This window comes from Perissodus microlepis, chromosome 10 (assembly GCF_051167445.1).
Source record: "Perissodus microlepis isolate ML-2025 ecotype Zambia chromosome 10, ASM5116744v1, whole genome shotgun sequence".
Lineage (NCBI taxonomy): Eukaryota > Metazoa > Chordata > Actinopteri > Cichliformes > Cichlidae > Perissodus > Perissodus microlepis.
Window position 1 is genome coordinate 27816899 of NC_140470.1, and position 18702 is coordinate 27835600.

General features: G+C 40.0%; 1 protein-coding gene across 1 annotated transcript; it reads left to right on the plus strand.

Annotated features, from left to right (window-relative positions):
• The first annotated feature begins 4995 nt into the window (after positions 1-4995).
• lrrc32 (leucine rich repeat containing 32) lies at positions 4996-15281 on the plus strand. The gene is made up of 3 exons (XM_084940900.1): positions 4996-5166; positions 6764-6857; positions 10745-15281. The coding sequence occupies exons 1-3, from the start codon at positions 5123-5125 to the stop codon at positions 12575-12577; spliced, it is 1971 nt and encodes a 656-aa protein (XP_084797026.1). The 5' UTR covers positions 4996-5122; the 3' UTR covers positions 12578-15281.
• The last annotated feature ends 3421 nt before the right edge of the window (positions 15282-18702 follow it).

Below are 18702 nucleotides of genomic sequence, written 5' to 3' on the forward strand. Positions count from 1 at the left end.
CTGGAGACTATTCCTGAAGACTACTTAAAGACATTACAATAAAGCTTGCCTGAAAGAGTTCAGGCTGTGCTGAAGAATAAAGGCTCATACAACTTTAGAGCTGTACAAACTCTGTTTTTGTCTTGTATACTGTTTGTCTACGTGTCACTAAATTACTGCACATTCCTAACACATAAAGGAGGGGTATATCAAGGCTTCTGCACAGTACTATACAAAGTTTAATGCTTTTACAATGGACAGAGCTTCCAGGTCTGTGCTCTGTTGTGGTGATGGACCTGATGGTCCACTTCCCAGGTGGTCTGGTTCCAGAACCAGAACTTATTCCATGAAAAAGCAGGAAACATGAGGGTGCTGCTGAACAAGGAACAGCGAGTGTCTCAGTGTAAATCTGACAGATGCAGAAGCAGTTGATGGGACATAAAAGAGAAAAACTAATTTCTACTTCTGGTGTGTGTGAGATACATCAGACTATTTTCCGCCTTTAAGTTGCCAATCTTTAGTTTTATTTTGTGTACCAACAAGAAAAGGGGTCACATTTTTATAATTACTTATGACGTTGGTATCCAAGAACCAAGATAATTTAAATTTAAACTTTTTGTTTTCTCTGAGCAAATAAACAGAGGTGGAAAAGTCTGATCTTCTACTTCAAGTCACAAATTCAAAAGTAAATGTTGATCTGAATATATGGCTATTACGTAGTACTTTATTATATTTCTAGAGAAAAATGCGTTAAAATTTCACTGTTTAAGTCTTGTTTATTACAGCTTTGGCTGTGAGGTCGTTTTGTGCGCATAGAGTCAAATTTTCACATAGGTGTGCTTTCTTTCCATGACCAGCAGGAGGCAGAGTGGTCCTTCCCTTACCTTCAGGTACACCTTACCTGAGCCGTCCATAATCTTAGCTTTTCTTAACCACCCTTCACCTGCAGGAATAACATCCCTCTGATCTCACTGTTTTTCCAGGAAACAAATATCTGAGAAATAAAAGGGGGGAAAAAACCACCCCACACACCCGCGAGTAATGGCGACCTTTTTTTTTTTTATGAAATGGAAACAAAAAGTCCGGGAATCCCGGTGAATATGTAAGGGGACAATCCCCCAGGGAGATCTGTGACACACACTCACATTGTGTATTTGTGTGTAAACATGACACCTGATAAAACATGGCAAAGAGTGAAAGGATAGTTAATCTGAAACTTAACCTGCACATGAACGACAGACAGCAGACCAGGTAAGGCTCCTTTTTACGTGACACCTGTTTGCTAACTCGCGCCTGTGTTCGCGCAGCTTTACGCTGTTTTTAAAAACTCACGGTTAAGACGATAATACTTGTGCATTAGTATAGATCAGCTGTTATCCGCGTGAAGCATCGAAAACAGCAGGAGCTCGGCAGCTTTTCATATTTGCGTCCACCAAATTCAGAGATGGCGATCATAGTTTTCTTCTTCGACGCTTTAAAGCGGCTGCTGTCACCACATGTGCCGTTACAGTAGGAGATGCTTTTATTAAACAGGCTTCAGATCCTTCTTTCTACTTTTGGTTCAGGGTGATGTCCTAAACCTGTTTGTGAGGGGCAGCCAATCAGAAGAAAGCTGGCTGAGGGGTCATATGCACTGTGAATCATGCAAAGCTACTGTGTTGGAGCCCCTTAGTGGAAAGGCTGGGTCTGAATATGAGTGCAATGAGTCCACTTTAAGTGATTTTTTTTTTTTACCCATATCATCTCTGTAGGGCAAATGTATGTATAATATACATGTTTGAATGCAGAACATTAACCTGATGCACCATTTCACCCTGTGGTTTTGTAAATATTTCTAAATAAGTGTTCGTAGTTATGAATAAATCAGAGTCCACCTGCCAGAGAGGCGATATGCTAAAAATCTAATTAAACAAGGAGGAGTGCTTGTGTATTTTCACACTGTAGATTTACTCCAAAAAGCCACTTTTACACTTTCACCCACTCTACATTTTACACGGAAATATATATTTATATACAGTAAACCTCTAAACCGCAGATCTAACTTAAGAACAAATTCCAATATTTACACAAACGATCCAAACTAATGGTCCGCTTGCACCTGCTGAGTATTTCTGGAGCTTTCAGCCACATAACTCACATAATGAGCCCACGTGAGCTGCTGGAGATCTAAACAGAGCGCTTGTTTTTTTAAGTTTATAACATGCCGGCTTTAGAGAGTGTTACATGATGCTGTTCTGTCAGGTGCACCCTGCAGCTCGCCATTACCTGTAAGGTATCCTTTGGTGTTGGTGCTTTTAAGAGATGCTTGAAGTCTACAGGAGGTGGTTGGAAAATGGGAAGGACCACGTTATCCCAGATTAAGAGCCAGGGGATCCTGGTTTTCCTCCTGTTAGTACCGACTTTGTTTGGAACTTTATTTTTTCCCTCACACTTTGCTCTCACTTCCTCTCACTGGTTAGGTTTCCATATAAAAACTACTTGGTTAAAGAGAGGGAAAGATCGTGGTGTGAACCAAAAACACCCTTAAGGAGAATAATCTGCTGACTGGCTTGTGCCGTAACCCAGCGCGTCTGTGTGGTGCTAATATTTGGTGTGAGCCATTAAACCTGCAGCAGGTGTTCAGTTTGAAAGGTTATTTCAGGTGCAAGCCTCGTTTGGAGGCATCCACGGGTCTTTAGTGGATTTAGGTTGTCTGTTGATCTAATCCTAGACCGGCTCCATGAAGTCCGGGTCACAGCTCTCTGTGTGAGGTGGGATTTGTTCTTTTTTATGGATGAAGATTGCTCCAGGCTGGATGTTTGGGAACGCTGCGGTGCGTGTGTTAGCTGTCCAAACTTTTGGGAATGCTTTACAGGCTTAAAAGCTGCACACGCACCAGTCCACACAGCTGAAATGTGCGTCTGATGAAGCAGGAGAGGAAAGCCAAATCAGGAGGTGCTGAATCCAGAGAGCGTGCTTCTCAACAAGGTCAGGGAAGAGAAAAAGTTACAAAACACATCCTGAACACATGCAACCTACATATTCATGATAGATGTGATTGTAGTGATAAGAAAAGCGTGAAAGTGTCGGACCACATAATGAGTGGACAGTGGCTTTTCTCTCAGAACAGAAAGTGAAGGCTCTCAGCTGCAGGTGTACCACAAGAAGTCATTTACAATTCAAAAAACTAAAAAAAATTCCACCATGTTAATTCAGGTTAAAAACTGCACCTAAATATTTACATAAGGGGGAGAAAGCAAAAGCAAAACCAGAGAATTTAATGGAGACATCTTTATCGTCTCTTTTTGATGGCGAGCTCATCTTGTGTCGCGTCTTTAGCGGGAAAGAACCAAAACTGAGCTCAGACGCCACAAAGTAAAGCTGATACTGAAGAATCAGACTCAGCAGGCAAATCATCAGGAACTCGGAAAAACTAAGTTAGTCACCTAAGGCTTGTTGATGATTCGAGGTGTGGGTCACAATCTGGGTTTTACACATCAACACAGTTTTAAGTAACTCTCAGAGCAAAAATGAACTGTAGGGTCAGTCATCATTTCAGTGGGGCAACACGGGGCGTGAGATCCCACGTGTAAGAGGAAAGGTCGAGACTAAAGACAAACGATCCCCCCAAAAAGCTCAGAGAGCCGAGGAGAGAGTTCCCCTCGCTCTGCAGGTCGATAGTCTTGTTTCTTTGGTTTAGTTGGTCAGATTCAACAGATTTCTATTTGTGCACGATAACTTCAGTAAATTTAACAAAGCCTTTCAAAATGTAACCTTCATCCTGTAAAAGATTTTCAAAATTTCAGGCCCTCTGGGTAAATTTCTTTCCAGCGTAACGACACGAGAAACGCTCCGCAATCAGGTCAATTTCACACACACCCAAAGTGCCACAATCTGACACTAAAATCTAGTTTTTATTCAGCGTTATTTTTGTTCTAAGTCTGTGATGATGCAGAAACAGAAACCAGCTACTCTGCATACGCGATGTGTATTCTGATAATTCACTGGAGAAAACTTCAGAAGGTGGGTAAAGATTTAGAGAGTTATGCCACCACCTGGTTAGAATTAATTACAGCATATGAAGGATGTCCTCTTTACCTCCCCTTTAATAATAGAATTATCCTTTAGCTGCTTTCAGTTTCTAATATGATTATATTTATGTTTGTGGTTGTGAAACAGATAAACAGCATTAGCATCCTTAATACTTTACAACAGATTCAGATTTGTTTGATTAAATGTGGAGTTTAAAGACTTAACTTACACAAAAGCCAATGGATTAAGAAACACCTGCTTATATAAACTCGGAGATGGAACGCTTACAAATCCCTTTATAAATTGCATTTTTTCCAATATTCGCGTCCTAAAACAGACTGTAGTTTAGAAACAGTCTGATTTTATTTGTTAAAAATAGCATTTCTGCTTCACATGCAGCGCAATCTATCGCTGAAAATCTCCAATGATGCAGTCAGAGCTCGAGAGCCTTTTATGGTGGCGAGAGTTTTACTCATGCTTTTTTCCAGCCTGTCTAGACACGCAGACATTCGTACAGTCATTTAAAACTGATTGTCTGTATGTATAAACTGGTCTTATTCATTATAATTAGAGCGATGTTTGTTTACAGTAGGGCAGACCAGAGAAAAGCCACATGACAAGTCTGACTTACTCCCACAGTCATAAAAAGGATGTGTGATTTTTCAGCGCACCGTAGAAGCATCAAAAACAGCTCAACTCGTTTAAAAAAATAAAGAAAACATCCATAAAAGGCTGCTTTCCAGAGATTTCAAAGAATGGAAAAGTATTCGGCAGAGCTGAGGCTTAAATGCCTCAGATTCCAAATGGAGTCTGGTGCTTGTGAGAACGTTCAAACTATTCCTCGAGACATCCAATTTTAGGATTAATAGATGGCATTTTTTTGTGAGGTTGGGGAGAGAGGTTAGGGTTGAGTCTCCTTGAAGTTACAGCTCAAAACTAGAATTCCCAACCCAACCCCCCCTTATATGGCATTTCCCCGAGAACAGTGGGAGGGGGGAAAGAGGCCAAGCCATGCAGGATATTCTCACAGGATGTGAGGATGGCCGGACAGCAGCCGGCAGCCGTGGGGAGAGGAGCGTCGAGCTGAAAGGAGCGATCGACCTGTGTGGGTGTGTGAGGGTGTGAAATCGACATGGTCAGGAGGCTTGTGAAGATTAGTCATCAGCTGAAAGCGAGGTAAAAGTTCATTTTGTTGGGCTGTTGCTGCAGAGGTTTTTGGAAGGTTCTCGGGGTCTCGGTGACGTTTGTGTACTTGCTTACAGTTGTAGAGGTGGACGGAGTACAAATACTCATTTTGTAGTAAAAGTCCTGCATGTAAACTCTAAAACAGAAGAAAAAGTGCACAAGTTTTACCAGCTACTAACTCAGCTGTATTGCTTGCATGGGTAACAGGTCTAAACAGCTCTTTCAAATGCTTTTAAATCAGCGTTATGAGGACTTTAAAGGCTGGAAAAGGCTGATTTTCTCTCTTCACTGTGATGAAGTTGCCATGTACCAACACGTGGACTTGAACTCTACGTGCTAAAATATTATTTTGTGTAATAGAATCTTTAAAAAAGTTGTGATTCTGCCAAAATAAAAGCCTCCTGGTTCACATTTATGCAGTAAACTCCACCACTGCAGCACTGTTACGACAACTACTATCTGCAAAATGTACAAAACTTCCTCTTTTATAGGCGCTCTGGCGTTTCTGAAACTAGGGGTCACAAGCTCTATAATAAGGTGGACTTTTTCCTCACCTTAGTTAATACATCCTACATTACATAATGTCTGATGGCCTCTTTAGTGCCTCAGATGTTTATATAAGTGAAACCATGTGAGGAATTTTGAGGGGAAACATTTCTTTGGTGGATCTGAAATCTGAAGATGTCCCCCTGCCAAACAATGCTCTGTATCTCTTTCATGGTATTAGTGGGATAGTTTAAACAAATGCAGTGAAATTTCCCTGTGGTGGGGCTGGAAGTAGAATGGGAATTAAAATGGGAGGAAGAAAAAAAAAAGGTTGAATGGGAACATTTAAAAGTCCGAAAGTGTGGATCTTTTTAGGCTGCAGATTAACGGCTGTGGTGTTTAACCAGACTGTAAACATTTCCTTTTTTCTATGAGATAAACCTTAAAGTCTATTCGACTTTCATCAAAGCCCTGCAGCTCTGCGATCCGCCTTAAAATCGGAGCAAAAGGCTGATTCATTCAATTTTTTAAAGGTTTCTCTAACGCTAAATGAAGGATGATTGTGTGCTCCAAGCATCACATGAGAGCACTGTGATGAATTAAATTAGAGCAAACTGCCTCCGTGTTTGTCACTCATGACTTTAAACCATTCTTCGCCTCAAACTGCAAACCTTTTGTTTCCCCCGGAAGTTTCCATATGCATATCAGCTTATCAACCCATCCGGGGCACAGCGTGTCTGCCCTATAAGGTGACATAATGTATTGTTTTGTTTCTAAGTAACCTATCAGGAAACAGTGAAGCGCTATAAGCGTGACTCACTCGCCTCAAACAGTCGCTAATTTTTTAAAAACAATAACAGTACAAAGAGTTAATGGAAACCCTTTTTTTTGGCTTAGTCATTCTTTATGCTAGAAAGAAAAAAAAAAACGGCATTCAGATTAATTGCAACAAAAAGCCCCTGTTTTCATTGCATAAAAAAAACAACAAAACGCCTTCATAGGTCACACACTGTTACTCCTTCCCTTTTTAGTTACATATACAGCATCCTTCCCACATTCATGTGTTGCTCACTTGTGTGATCTGGACTGTCTGTGCCTGCAGCACCATGGACGTCCTCCAGCTGTTCCTCCTGCTGTTGGTCAGCTGCGTGGCGGCATCCGCGTACCCTCCCCAGCAACCCCCTCCATGCCGAGTTGTAAGTAAACAGACACACGCACGTCTGGTCTTTTCTCTGTTTTTTTTAACGGCATCTTTTCTCTGTTTTTTGTTCACTTACATTTTACATGGTATGTGCGCTTTCTCTGTGCATTCACATCAGCTACAGGCAGTTTATTTTATAATTATTTGCAAGTTTAGACCTGAAGAGAGTTTGTTCACGAGTTGCCAGCTTTAATAAGTGGGCATTAAAATGTTATTTGTCTTCAGCGGAAGTCATGCTGATAGAGGGTTGGGGGGGTTTTAAGCACAGAGGGCATGTGTCACCCAGCTTTGTCATTGTGTACAGTGCTGTGATTTCTTTTTCATGGTATTTCTGGTGATTGATCTTGCAGAAATATTGCTGTAATCAAATGAAATGAAATGAAAAAGAAAAATGCATCACTTCCAGTAAGCTACAGTACTCGCTTTTCTTAGGAAAGAGATGGAAATACATAAAGAAAGCCTTTATAGATTAAAGGTTGGATCACGTAGCAATTGGTCAGAGTCATTAGTGTCAGGCTCAGATGTGTTAGCTAAAAATAGCCAGATAGTGAAAGTGAAAGGTGCGTCACCTACATTTGATGTGGTCATCAGTGGTTCTATAAATACCCAGATATCACCGAACTTCTCTGTTGAAATCGGAACGGTTTTCAGAGCATCACACTTTCTGAATGAAGTAAAAAAAAAAAAAAAATCCTAAAGCAGCACAAAGACACTACTGATGACATATAAGGATATCTTCAAAGGTCTATCAGAAAGTGTATATTGTGTTAGGTATACATTTACTTTGCCACAAATCACACTTTGTACACTTGAGTCTAAGACATTACAAAAAGGCTCTGTAGTTCCCTGAAGTAGCTGGTTAGTGTCGCTCTTACAAAATGTTATTGAGACAGCAGCAAATATTGCATTTGTTAAAGACTATTTTGGGCTGTGGAGTAATACCTATTTGCTTCACTGGTTGGTATACTTTTGGAATTAGAATAAACTAGTCCTCCATGGTATTAATCATTTGTTCCCTCTAAAGTGGGGATGTCTCATGGGCCATACACTTAAGTGGGCTTAACTTAAGTGGGCTGGACAAGCGACGCCCCCCACTTCTGTCAGTGTAAAGAAGTTTAATTACACAGCTGATTCCTTAGATATCTCGATATAAGTAAAAGAAGCGCAAATCAAAAATATGTCCTAATTTTTTACCACATGATAAAGAAATGTTGCTGCAGTAATTGAAATCCATCAGCATGACTTATAAATATTTTATGGTATTTTTAATTTGGTAGTTGTTTTGATCTGTGTTGTTCAGCACTTTGGTCTGCCTGGTGTGTTCTTAAAGTGCTATACAAATAAACGATGATGATGATGATGATAAACTATAAAAAAAACATGTAAAACTACAGAAAAAGTATATATATGTGTACAATCCATTGAAAAAAAAAGATATGTGAAGAAACTATAACTTTTCTATCATTTTTTAAAATATATGACCTAATTACTTTGGTCTAATGTGAATGGCAGTTATCAATAAAGATCCAAATCCACAATTTATGCCCTCCTTCATGTTTTTAAAAGCCATCCAATGGGGCTGGATTAGAGTCTTTGCCAGGCTGATTCTGGCCCCCTGGCCTTATGTTTGACACCTCTGCTCTAAGAATTGCTGAAACTACATATAGGTGTGTTTCCACTGTAAAATGAAGAGCTGCTTTTGAGTGTGAGACCACTTTCAAGGTTTTGGTACCAAACCTACTTGGTTAGGTTTAGAAATGGTGATTCTTTTGATTAAAATCCAGAGTTCAGTCTCAAGAACTCATCATTCGCTTCATTATAAGCTCTTACAAAATTAAAACATTGTAATAAAGGTTTGTGAACAAATTAATGTAGTTTTTATTCTGGAGGACTATCACAAACCAAGGTTCTCATTCTGGACGGTCACATGATGCTGTTTAGCCAGAGTCTCCACGATGATGAAGGTGTTTTTTAACCATCGATACTGTTACACAGTAACTGCAGCAATAATGTCCCGAGAAGTATATAAAACGCTCTGTTTAAGAGATCAACAAAGTAGGTTAGAGGGATAGTGATGGCATAAATCTCATGTTTACCAGCCAGGAAACCACAGTTTACAACCTGCTAGGATTTTTTTCTCAATACAGACTGTTTACTTTTTTTAAGAGGGGCATTTCAGATCGTTATTAGACAGGACCACGAAGAGTAGGCTGGAAAATGGCAAGAGGGGGAGGGTGAAGCATAGCAAATGGTCTGGAGCAGATTCAAACCAAGTCTGCTGTAGTAAGGCCCTCAGAGAGTCACCTGCTTAACCACACTGCATCCTCCAGTCGGTTCGTTGGGTTTAGGCTCTGAAAACTGCTTGGTTTAGAAAAACATTGTGGTTAGAGTTACAATAAACCCATCACCAACAATAAAGCCTCGGCATGAAAAATGACGAGTGCTGTGTACAGCCAAGAAAGCACACTACAAAACTGCGGCACACCAGCGGCTTTGATAAACAAAGTATGTATTTTGTACACTGGGAATGAAATTATGAATGTGGTCACAGTTTCTGGACAACAGTGGAGATCTGTGGTGTGGAAGCGTAAGATACAGTCTTGTTCGTAAATCAGCTGTTAATCAACCGTAAGGAAAAAACAAGAGCGGGGGGGGGAAAAATCCCCGTGTTTGGATGTCCATAGATGCTTTTGTGATTAAAAAACATTGTGTAGTTCTCTCAGTCTGACTTTGTGAAACCAGATAGGTATCTTCCAGCAATAAAGTCTTTCTTGAAAGCATATTTTGGCCTTGTTACAGCAAGTATTTATAAGAGAACTGAAAGTGGTGAGGTGACCGATAATGAGGGGATAGAGAGATGGGAAATGGAATGAAACTTGAGGTCAAGGGCACCCCCCCTCCTTGGCTTAACGGTTGCGCGACCTTTGTGTCCAGTTTGGTGACATTTGTTGCACTAAACACTCTCACTCTCATTTACTGTCATCTCTGAACTGTGAGCCATTAAATAAACCACTAGCAGACCGTAAAACAAAGATCACCTAATTGGGGATGTTGCACTTTATGGTGTTCTATCCTCAGCTAGTTGAGCACGACTTTAGCAGTTTCTCCACTTTGTTCCCATTATTTACACAAGTATTAGTCATTTTTTTACAGTTACTCTGACTAAATGTGCCGTAAACCGCCTCACGCATGAATCAGATAATGTGGAGTTAAAGTCTGACTTAGTCTGACATAAGCAGTTGCGTGCCACACGAGCAGTATTGCTAATGAGACGCAAAGTCACGTAGGAAACATACGTGTTTTTTCAATGATAAAACTTTTCTCCAAGTGTGACTGATTTGTTCCTGAGCAGATACGAGATGTTCTGCCATCCAGTTCTTATTTGTTTACAGACAGATTGCAATCAACAAGGAATGCCCCTTTCACGATACCACAAATACGCCAAGAAGCTAAATGTACTCTGACTTAGAGAGTAAGCAGAGAGGGAGACAGTTTTATGAGCTGTTTTTGGACATGGGGGTTTTGTGGCCATATGGTTTCAATTATAAACTGCACTTAATACCTCAAACGTCTAATAGGGAAGAAAGACGAAAGAAGAAGTAAAGGTGTGAGGTGTGTTTTCTTCTTGGTTTAGGAACTTTTTGATTTCTTTTTCATTTGGTTGGCTTTTTTTAATCAATTCAAAGAGAAATAATCATAGTTTAAACACTTAAAAAAAAATACAACACCGGGTTGTCTTGCTGCCAAAACATGCCTTAGGCCTAGATACGCCGACTCATAAATCGACCCTCCACATCCACATGTGGTCTGTGTTGTGTCATGATCAGTCAACCTGGCTGTATGCCGAGATAATCAGACTCGTGTGTTTGTCTTTGTTCGTAGGTCCAGATGGATGTGTTTTGCAGCGATCTGAGCCTTAGAAGTGCGCCACTCAACCTTCCCGATGTCGTCCAAATGCTGGACCTTTCACGAAACCAGGTGCAGAATCTCACCCAGGAAACTTTAGCATACCACACCAACCTCCGGCATCTGAATCTCCACTCCAATAAGATCCACTTCATCCAGCCCAGGCTCTTCGAAGACATGAATGACCTGAAAATCCTGGATCTGTCCAAGAATCATTTAAATGTTTTTGCCCACTCCAAAACAAACATTGGACCTCTTAAAGCTGTGGAGTCACTGGATCTGTCAAACAACGGCCTGTACACAGGGATGTCAGACTATTTCTTGGCTGACTCTCCCAGGCTGGTGAACCTTTCTCTGAACAGCAATAGCATCACTGAAGTAGCAAAAGATACCTTCAGTGGATCCTTGTCCTTGAGGAAAATCAGCCTCCACAATAATATCATCTTGAAAATTGAAGATGGAGCTTTTGACATTTTATCTCATTTGACCGAACTTGATTTGTCCAGGAATTCAATAAGGTGCATCGACGACTTCAATCTCGACAAATTAAAAGTGTTTAATCTCAGCCAAAACAGCTTGGAGTCATTCCAAAGCGCGCAATCAGACACTCCATATGAACTTGTCACTTTTGACCTGAGTCAAAACAAAATGCTCTTCTTTCCCCGTCTCCCGAAAAAAAACTGCCTTAAATATCTGGACCTTTCAAAAAATCAAATCCAAAACATTAAATTCATGGGAAATATAACGTTTAATTGCCTCAGATACCTGGACATGAGTTACAATCAACTCAAAAAAATGCCTGAAGAGTATTTTTCCATGATGGGATCACTGGAGGTCCTAAATGTGAGTAATAACTGCATTACCTCATTTTCTATTACTGATGGAGGCCTTCTACAGAGAGTTAAGATCATCAATCTGAGCTATAATCCACTGCAGAGTCTGACATTTGGAGAAAACACTGTGCAGTCGCTGGAAGAACTCTTCTTACAAGGAAACAACCTCACAACCCTGGACTATCAAATATTTCAGAGACTCGCCAACATCAAATACCTCCATCTCCAGCAGAACAACCTGCAAGTCTGTGACTCTGAGCCAACAGACCAAAACCACAAGGATCCTCAAAGTTGTGTGTCCTTTTTATCTGTTCCAAAATTGGAGGCTTTGTACCTCTCTGAAAACAACCTGAGGAGTCTGCCCGCAAACATGTTTGCCAACACCCCATTGAAGGTCTTGGATTTGTCCCTGAATCCAGGCTTGGACATGCACAAAGACTCTCTTTCTGGTCTAGAGCACTCCCTGGTTCACCTTTCCATGAGGAAAAACAACATTTCCATTCTAAAAGCAGACCTGTCCTTACTGAGGAGCCTCAAGTACGTAGATCTGTCCACCAACCAGTTGACCACTCTACCGACGTGGAGCAAAGAGTCCTCCATTGAGTCCCTAAATTTGCAGAACAACCACCTGGTGACACTGGAGTACAGCACCATCCTTGCTTTGAAGCACTCTCTAAAGACTCTTTACATGGGCTCCAATCCTCTGAGCTGCTGCAGCAACCTCAGATTCATCATCATGGTGCAGCAGTCCGCCGTGGTCATTCCTGACATTGAAATGGTGACCTGCGTTCACAAGGACTACTCTGAGCCGGTCAGCATCAAGAAGGTGACCCAGACAATGTGCCATGGACCACCCGTCCAGAACTATGTTATTACAGTTATAGTGATATTGTTACTTGTGATGATCGTGTTCGTGCTCTTGCTTAAATGTTGCCACTCAAGGAGGCGGAAACATAACAGAGGTTTTAGGGCATAATGAATGAAGGTTGGCCACAGAAAGCCATGAAGGAATTTAGGAAACAGCTGAAGGTTTCAGTCAGACGCAGCTGAAAATGTGAATGTAACTTCTGTGGGGCAAACCAAAGTCTCCTGAAGGAACAATGTGAGGCTTTGAGTTGTTTGTACCACTACGAAAAGCTACCATTGATCACTGGGACATCTATCAACAAGCAAGCATTCCTCAGTATCTTCCCAAATGAAGAAAAAAAGAGATTTTAAGGACCTTATGGTGTGCTGAGACACCAAACAAGGCAGTGTGACAATGCAAAGTCAAATGAAAACTACAAAACTGAGTGTTTCAAGAGTGATGGCAACTCATAAAAAAGCCTTTTCAGTGACTTGATAACAAGTAAAGACTGCACAGAGCAGATACACTTGGTGCATTGGACGTTAAGCAGCTGTGTCTGCTTGCAGGACACAAAGTGGAAACTTGTTTTGCTTTCTGTCTAAACACAACTTTATGGCTAACCCAGTTGTAGAACTATGACCGCACATTATCTTACTGAATGTAAAATGAAGAATTAACACTAAAAACACTTCCACAAAAGAGTGGCATCAACAAGCGTGCTTGAAATGCAGCAATAAAAGTTATTATAAGTGTTTGGCCTTTTGAAAAATACACTTTGATTTCAGTGTGAAACTTTGCCTTTTTTTAGTCACTCATTGGTTTGTGGCATTTGCCTTGTGGATGTTAGCTCTGACAAACAGGAAAGCTAAATTTGGCTATCAAAAAACAAGCTTGCCAAAGGAAATGTGCTTCAGTACAAATAAACACAGGCTACACCCACACTTTTATACCTGTGCTTTTTAAAACTGGGATTTTTATTTTTGGAAAAACATCTTCATTCATATCAAAATGTAAAAAATGATCCATGTTGGGGAAATCAAGCCAAAGAGTGCCAAAGAAATGAATAAAACACAGAAATGAGGCTGCATTTTTGCGCTTCCAGCATTTGTTTGTAATTTTTTTTTTAAGGTTAGATTTCTAAAAAGGGAACTTAAAGAAAAGATTTAGCCATTCTAATCTAAGCAAATATCCCCACTTGCTAGCAACTTCTAAGTGTTGCTAGCAAGCTGTCGGCGAAATTACTCATTATCCCACCAAACACGGCAGCTCAGTGCAGCGAAACTTAGGTTTGTTCATGAATTAATGTTAACCTTTTACTTTTGGAGACTACGTTTGCTCTTAAAAATTCAAATTAAAATGTGGCACTCACCTTCACTAACAAAACGTACTTCCGATGACCAGAGCTAATTTCTGTTATAATTTTTGCCTGAAGAGAAGTCCACTGGGTTTTAGTTTAGCGAACCAAGGCAATGCTACAAAAAAAGCATCATCCCTATGGATGGATTATCCCAGAGGAATAAAATAAACACCTAACATATTTTTTTAATCTCATTTTTTTTGTGCGTAAGCTGGCTTGTTTCCGGCTCATTCCACGCCTTAACTTCATACTGAAGTTGACCTCATTTAAATCACAACAAGAAAGCAAAGTTGTGTATTTTCCCAAAGCGTCACTCACACTCATTTGAGGGTAGAATGAAGGTTTGTTGAAGATGGATCAGTGACTGAGACGGTGAAAGATGAAACGGGGCGAGGGAGCGTCGAATCTCAGACAGATGTCTTCACTCAGACATGTTGGAATTTTCCTTTAAGCTAAAAATAAAGACGGGAACACTACTAAAGGTCATGAAACAAGAGGCTCTTTATTCGTGAAGTAGGATTAGATGAAGGTTGTTTTTTTTTTGTTGTTGTTTTTTTAAGAAATCCAAGCCGTCACTTTAACCTTTATTTATAGTTTGCACTTTAAACTTCCTCTTGTATGTGTGACTGTATCTGATTTTATAACACTATAAGACCTTAATAATGCTACATAGAGCAGAACATATGATGACATAAGTTATTTTTCTTCTGTTTGTTTTTATATATATATTAAAAAAAACTATAAAAACAAAGCTGGAAATATTCCATAGTATGTTTTCCATACTGATACCAGGCCCATGGTGCTCCACCTGTTAATTTGACTGATATGAATAATGTGTTGGCATAACATGAGTGTTTGTGTTGTTTTTACCACATTAATATTATATAAAATGGTAAATCTAGCGCTGTGCTGTTGTGGGCTACACTGGGATTCACAGTTTCATGTGATTTTTACTGTGTTTAATCCTAAAAAGCAAATTATTATTGATGTTATTAGCAAAAACCAAAGTTAAATATTTTTTCTTATCATGCCATGTATTTTTGTGAAGTGTAAGTTTTTTTTTTTTTTAGTAAATGAAGGACAATTTCTTAATGTGTGTGTGTTATTTGTTATTTTAACATCAACTCAAATATTGTTATTAAAGATTACACTCTCTGTGTAGTTATGATTTGTTTTTTTTTAATATACAGCACCAAATGACAACAACAATCACCTCAAGGCGCTTTATATTGTAACGTATAACACTCTCAGAAATGTATCCTAAAGATCCTACAAATATAGCCAAGAGTGTTTCCAGGGCTTTTTAAATAGAGGTTGAACAAGTATTTTGGATACACAGACCTCTACTTAAAGTCTGCCCCTTAAGTGCATTGTTAGCTTTCTTTTTGGCGTATTTTTTGGGTACATGTTGCTCTACAGCTGCAACTGTGCCATTTTTTTATTAACAGTCCAAACTTACATGTGTGCTGGACAGTGTTGGGGAGTAACGGAATACATGTACCGCCGTTACATATTTAAAATACAAAATATGAGTAACTGTATTCCGTTACTGTTACCATTTAAAAAGGTGGTATTTAGAATACAGGTACTTTGTTGAAATAAATGGATTACACGGCGGTATTTTCCTGTTTCATATTGTGGTCAGGACTGTTTGGGTTTCGTTTGACAGCTATGTTCTGTTGCTCCAGGCGGCAGCGTTACGGTTGCCATGGTGACGCGCTGTGTGTTTCCTGGGTGAGAGAGCGCCTTTTTGTTGTTGTTGTTGTGCTAAGCTAATAGGTAGAATGCTACAGGCATAGCCCTAAAGAATGTAGCCTCATGGGCAGTGTAGTCCGTGCTGCAGGGAGAATGGACTGCTATATCCGTTATGTGTATGTGAGCGCGAAGAGGGAGAAAAATGACAGTGCGAGTTATCATCGAGCAGAAACGGGAGCTGGAAGCATGTAAATATAATAATAACCACTGCAGCCAAGAAGAGTGCCTGACGAGCCCAGTTGTAAGTAAGCTATTAAGACTCGACTGTACACTGTGTTCGTGTTTTCCTCCGAAACAATAAGTTCGTTGCAGCAGCCTTTCAACGCCTCTCTCTGTCTCTCGCTAGCAAAGTTGACCCAGACAACAAAGTAAAGCTATTTTTTGGCTACGAGCCCGACACGGAACCCGACGTATTAGCCAGAGGTCCCTTTACTACGGTTCGGAGCCGCGGACCTTCCGTAATAGTAATAAATCACACAGCAATAGTACATTCATGTAGTTGTAAAAAGCATGATAATATATTAAGTAATCCAAAGAATTCAGAATATTGAGTAACGTAACGGAATACGTTACAAAATACATTTTGGGGCATGTATTCTGTAATCTGTAGTGGAATACATTTTAAAAGTAACCTTCCCAACACTGGTGCTGGATTCAAATTTGTGAAGACCTGAAACTGACATTTGGGTCGTTTGAGTTATACAATACAATACAATACAACTTTATTTATATGGCACATTTAAAGATCATAGATACACCAAAGTGCTTCTCAATAATACAATAGTATGAAATTAAATTAAAATTACATAAGGATGTGATAGCAAAGTGCAAAGTACACTACCAGATGAAACAGAGCACTAATTAATCGGCAATGCTAAGTTAAGTAAGTTATTAATCGTAATTTAAAGGATTGAATAAATTCAGACGCTGGAATATCAGCTGGAAGATTATTCCGGTAATACAATAATATAAGTTAAAGTTACACATGGGTGCGATTGCAAAGTACAAAGAAGACTACCTGATAAAAACACGAACTAGCCGGGAATGCTAGATTAAATAAATTAGTTTTCAATTGTAGTTTAAAAGATTGAATAGATTCAGATGCGTGAATGTCAGTTGGAAGATTTTTCCAGAGGTTGACTGCAGCACTAGCAAAGGCACGGTCACCTCTGATCCCTGGACCCTAGGTTGCACCAAGAGCAGTTGGCCCGATGATCTTAGGGCTCTCCTAGGGGTATACAGGCTGAGGATGTTATGTGTGGCTGTGTGCAGACAGGAATAGGACCCAAGGTGCAGACTCCGGAGACAGTCGTGAACTCAAAACAGCTTTAATATAGAACTCAAAATATAACATAACTGGAAAAACTCAAAATCAACTTAACCGGAGGACTGACAGAACACACAGCTAAGTAAACGGTAGATCACGACACAGACACAAAGAAACACAGGGCTTAAATACACAGAGGGAGCAATCAGGGAATGGGTAACAGGAGGGAAACACAGCTGGGGCAAATCAGAACTGACGAGACAAGGAAGCGTAAACTGAACACACTGAGATGAGACAGAGACCTTCAAAGTAAAACAGGAAACACAAAACACAGACTGAACAAAAGACAAAGACTCACATGCAGGCACTACAGAGGGAACAGAGACGTGGGACCAGGGCAAACACAGACACTGACTGGACACGGGGATATAGCAACTAAGGATACACAGAGACGCGAACTAGACAAGGGGATATAACTGACAGGGGAGACAGAGCGACTAGAGAAGACAGAGACATAAACCAAAAGACAGAACTCTAACAAAGAAACCAAAGACTAGAATTTATAAATAATAATAAACTCAAAAACCCTGGGTCGACGACCCAGGCATCCTAACAGTGGAGTTCAGTTAAGTAGCTAGGTGCAATATTGTTTACGATTTAAAAAGTAAGCAATAACATTTTAAAATCAATACGGTATTTAATGGGGAGCCAATGTAGGTCAGCAAGAGCCGGAGTGATCGATACCCTTTAGTTCCAGTTAAGAGGCGTGCCGCAGCATTTTGAACAAGTTGCAATCTATGAAGAAGGGCAGATTGGAGGCCCAGGTTAAATCAAATCAAATCAAATCAAAATTTATTTATATAGCACATATTAAAACAACAGTGTTGACCATAGTGCTTCACAGTCAGTAAAAACATGAGACAATTAAAACAAACAATAAAACAGGACAACAAACAATAGGTAATAACACAATAAGCTAGAACAGCCAACTAGTTAGAATCAAAGGCCAAAGTAAAAAGATAAGTTTTAAGACGTGATTCAAAAGACTGGATAGACTCAGCAGTACGAATATGAACAGGGAGGTTATTCCAGAGTCTGGGTGCCACGGTTGCAAAGGCCCGGTCACCTCTCGACTTCATTCGAGACCTAGGTTGTGCTAGGAGCCTGTGATTGGATGATCTAAGTGCTCTGTTGGGATTGTATAAGTGGAGTAGTTCAGAGAGATAGGTGGGCGCTAAATTATTCAGAATTTTAAAAGTGAACAAAAGAATTTTAAAATCTATGCGATATTTGACAGGGAGACAATGTAGTTTGGCTAAGGGAGTTGCAGTAATCTAATCTAAAATTAACAAAGGCATGGATATGTAAGGCTTAGCCTTAGAAATTTGACGTAGTTGATAAAAGCTAGATTGTACTACGGAGGACACTTGTTTATCAAGTTTAAAAGAACTATCCAGAAAAACACCTCAGTTGCTTACTGTATCAGAGAGGGAATAAGCAAGGGGCCCGTAAGTATCGACTAGTTGTCCCTGAGGAGCGTGGCTGTCAAAGACAATGAGTTTGAGACATATGTGCAGAGCTGGCAACTCGTTTCTCTGTAGCAAACAGTGCTTCACTGGAATTGTACCTTGGCCTTTGTTATTTCTTTAATTTAGGATTTTTTTTCACAACGCTGTATTTTAAAATGACAGTTATTCTAGAGACAGGACTCATACTTGTTTGCAGAGTTAATACTTGACCGTTAAAAAATGTCTTTCCTTGCGCGGTTTTACTTTATGAGTGGGGTAAAAGCTCAACATATTTGTCTTCACCATTTTACTGCTTTAAAACCTGATGTTGTGGGTGAGGGGAGGACCTTACTATGAAACCGCACGC